Source organism: Gracilinanus agilis, chromosome 5 (assembly GCF_016433145.1).
Source record: "Gracilinanus agilis isolate LMUSP501 chromosome 5, AgileGrace, whole genome shotgun sequence".
NCBI lineage: Eukaryota > Metazoa > Chordata > Mammalia > Didelphimorphia > Didelphidae > Gracilinanus > Gracilinanus agilis.
This window is the reverse complement of record NC_058134.1, coordinates 185,602,599-185,604,790: the sequence shown is the minus strand read 5'-3', so window position 1 is coordinate 185,604,790 and position 2,192 is coordinate 185,602,599. Positions and strand designations below refer to the sequence as shown.

The 2,192-nt window shown below is 38.0% G+C and overlaps 1 protein-coding gene across 1 annotated transcript in view; it reads left to right on the top strand.

Annotated features, from left to right (window-relative positions):
* LOC123250015 (multifunctional protein ADE2-like) overlaps positions 1–1,209 on the top strand; it is a 187,230-nt gene extending 186,021 nt beyond the window's left edge. The window contains exon 3 of the mRNA XM_044679067.1: positions 4–1,209. Within this exon, the coding sequence (XP_044535002.1) occupies positions 4–1,067 (1,064 nt within the window). The 3' untranslated portion in view covers positions 1,068–1,209. The remainder of the gene's footprint in view (positions 1–3) is intronic.
* Positions 1,210–2,192: the final 983 nt, after the last annotated feature.

Below are 2,192 nucleotides of genomic sequence, written 5' to 3'. Positions count from 1 at the left end.
CAGGTATCAAGACTGCTTTCACCAAAAAATGTGGTGAGACAGCTTTTATTGCACCTCAGTGTGAAATGATTCCAATTGAATGGGTATGTAGAAGAATTGCAACTGGTTCTTTTCTCAAAAGAAATCCTGGTGTCAAAGAAGGATACAAGTTCTACCCACCTAAAGTGGAGTTGTTTTTCAAGGATGATGCCAACAATGATCCACAGTGGTCTGAAGAACAGCTTATTGCTGCAAAATGGTGCTTTGCTGGACTTAGCATAGGTCAGACTGAAGTGGATATCATGAGTCATTCCACACAGGCTATTTTTGAAATACTGGAAAAGTCCTGGTTACCTCAGAACTGTACACTGGTTGACATGAAGATTGAATTTGGTATTGATGTAACTACAAAAGAAATTGTACTTGCCAATGTTATTGATAATGATTCCTGGAGACTCTGGCCATCTGGTGATCGAGCCCAACAGAAAGACAAACAGTCATACCGAGACCTTAAAGAAGTGACTCCTGAAGGCCTTCAGATGGTGAAGAGAAACTTTGAATGGGTTGCAGAAAGAGTGGAGTTACTTCAGAAAGTAGAAAGTTCGTGCAGAGTTGTGGTGTTGATGGGCTCTACTTCTGACCTTGGTCATTGTGAAAAAATTAAGAAGGCTTGTGTAAACTATGGAATTCCCTGTGAACTCCGAGTAACATCTGCCCATAAAGGGCCAGATGAAACTCTAAAGATTAAAGCTGAGTACGAAGGAGATGGTGTTCCTACTGTATTTGTAGCTGTAGCTGGCAGGAGCAATGGTTTGGGACCTGTGATGTCTGGTAACACTGCATATCCAGGAGTCAACTGTCCTCCGCTTACACCTGATTGGGGGGCGCAGGATGTATGGTCCTCACTTCGAATGCCTAGTGGTCTTGGCTGTTCAACTATACTTTCACCAGAGGGAGCAGCTCAATTTGCAGCCCAGATATTTGGATTAAATAACCATTTGGCATGGGCTAAACTTCGAGGAAGCATATTAAACACCTGGATTTCCTTGAAGCAAGCAGATAAGAAAATCAGAGAATGCAGTTTATAAGAAAAATGCAATGCATTTTAAAGAGTGGAAAACAAAAAAATATTCTAATTTAGCTACAAAGAATATTACAGATCAGGCGAGAGAAAAGATGATTCTAAACTAATCATAGAAAAATACTAATAAAATTTCTTACTTGGTTTTATATCTTAAGTTAAAAAAAACAAAAACAATATGGTACTGGCTAAGAGATAGAGAGGAGGATCAATGGAATAGACTTGGAGGTAATGACATCAGCAAGACAGTGTATGATAAACCCAAAGAGCCCAACTTTTGGGACATGAATCCACTATTTGACAAAAACTGCTGGGAAATTTGGAAAACAATATGGGAGAGATTAGGTCTAGATCAACATCTCACACCCTACACCAAGATAAATTCAGAATGGGTGAATGACTTGAATATAAAGAGGGAAACTATAAATAAGTTAAGTGAACACAGAATAGTATACTTGTTTTTTCTCTGGGAAAGGAAAGATTTGAAAACCAAGCAAGAGTTAGAGAAAATTACAAAATGTAAATTTAATGGTTTTGATTATATTAAACTAAAAAGTTTTTGTACAAACAAAAACAATGTAGTCAAAATCAGAAGGGAAACAACAAATTGGGAAAAAAATCTTTATAACGAAAAACTCTGACAGGGGTCTAATCTCTCAAATATACAAGGAGTTAAAGCAATTGTATAAAAAATCAAGCCATTCCCCAATTGATAAATGGGCAAGAGACATGAATAGGCAATTTTCAGGTAAAGAAATCAAAAGTATCAATAAGCACATGAGAAAGTGTTCTAAATCTCTAATAATCAGAGAAATGCAAATCAAAACAACTCTGAGGTATCACCTCACACCTAGCAGATTGGCTAAAATGAAAGAAGGGGAGAGTAATGAATGTTGGAGGGGATGTGGCAAAATTGGGACATTAATGCATTGCTGGTGGAGTTGTGAACTGATCCAGCCATTCTGGATGGCAATTTGGAATCATGCTCAAAGGGCTATAAAAGAATGCCTGCCCTTTGATCCAGCCATACCATTGCTGGGTTTGTACCCCAAAGAGATCATAGATAAACAGACTTGTACGAAAATATTCATAGCTGCGCTTTTTGTGGTGGCAACAAATTGGAAAAGGAGGG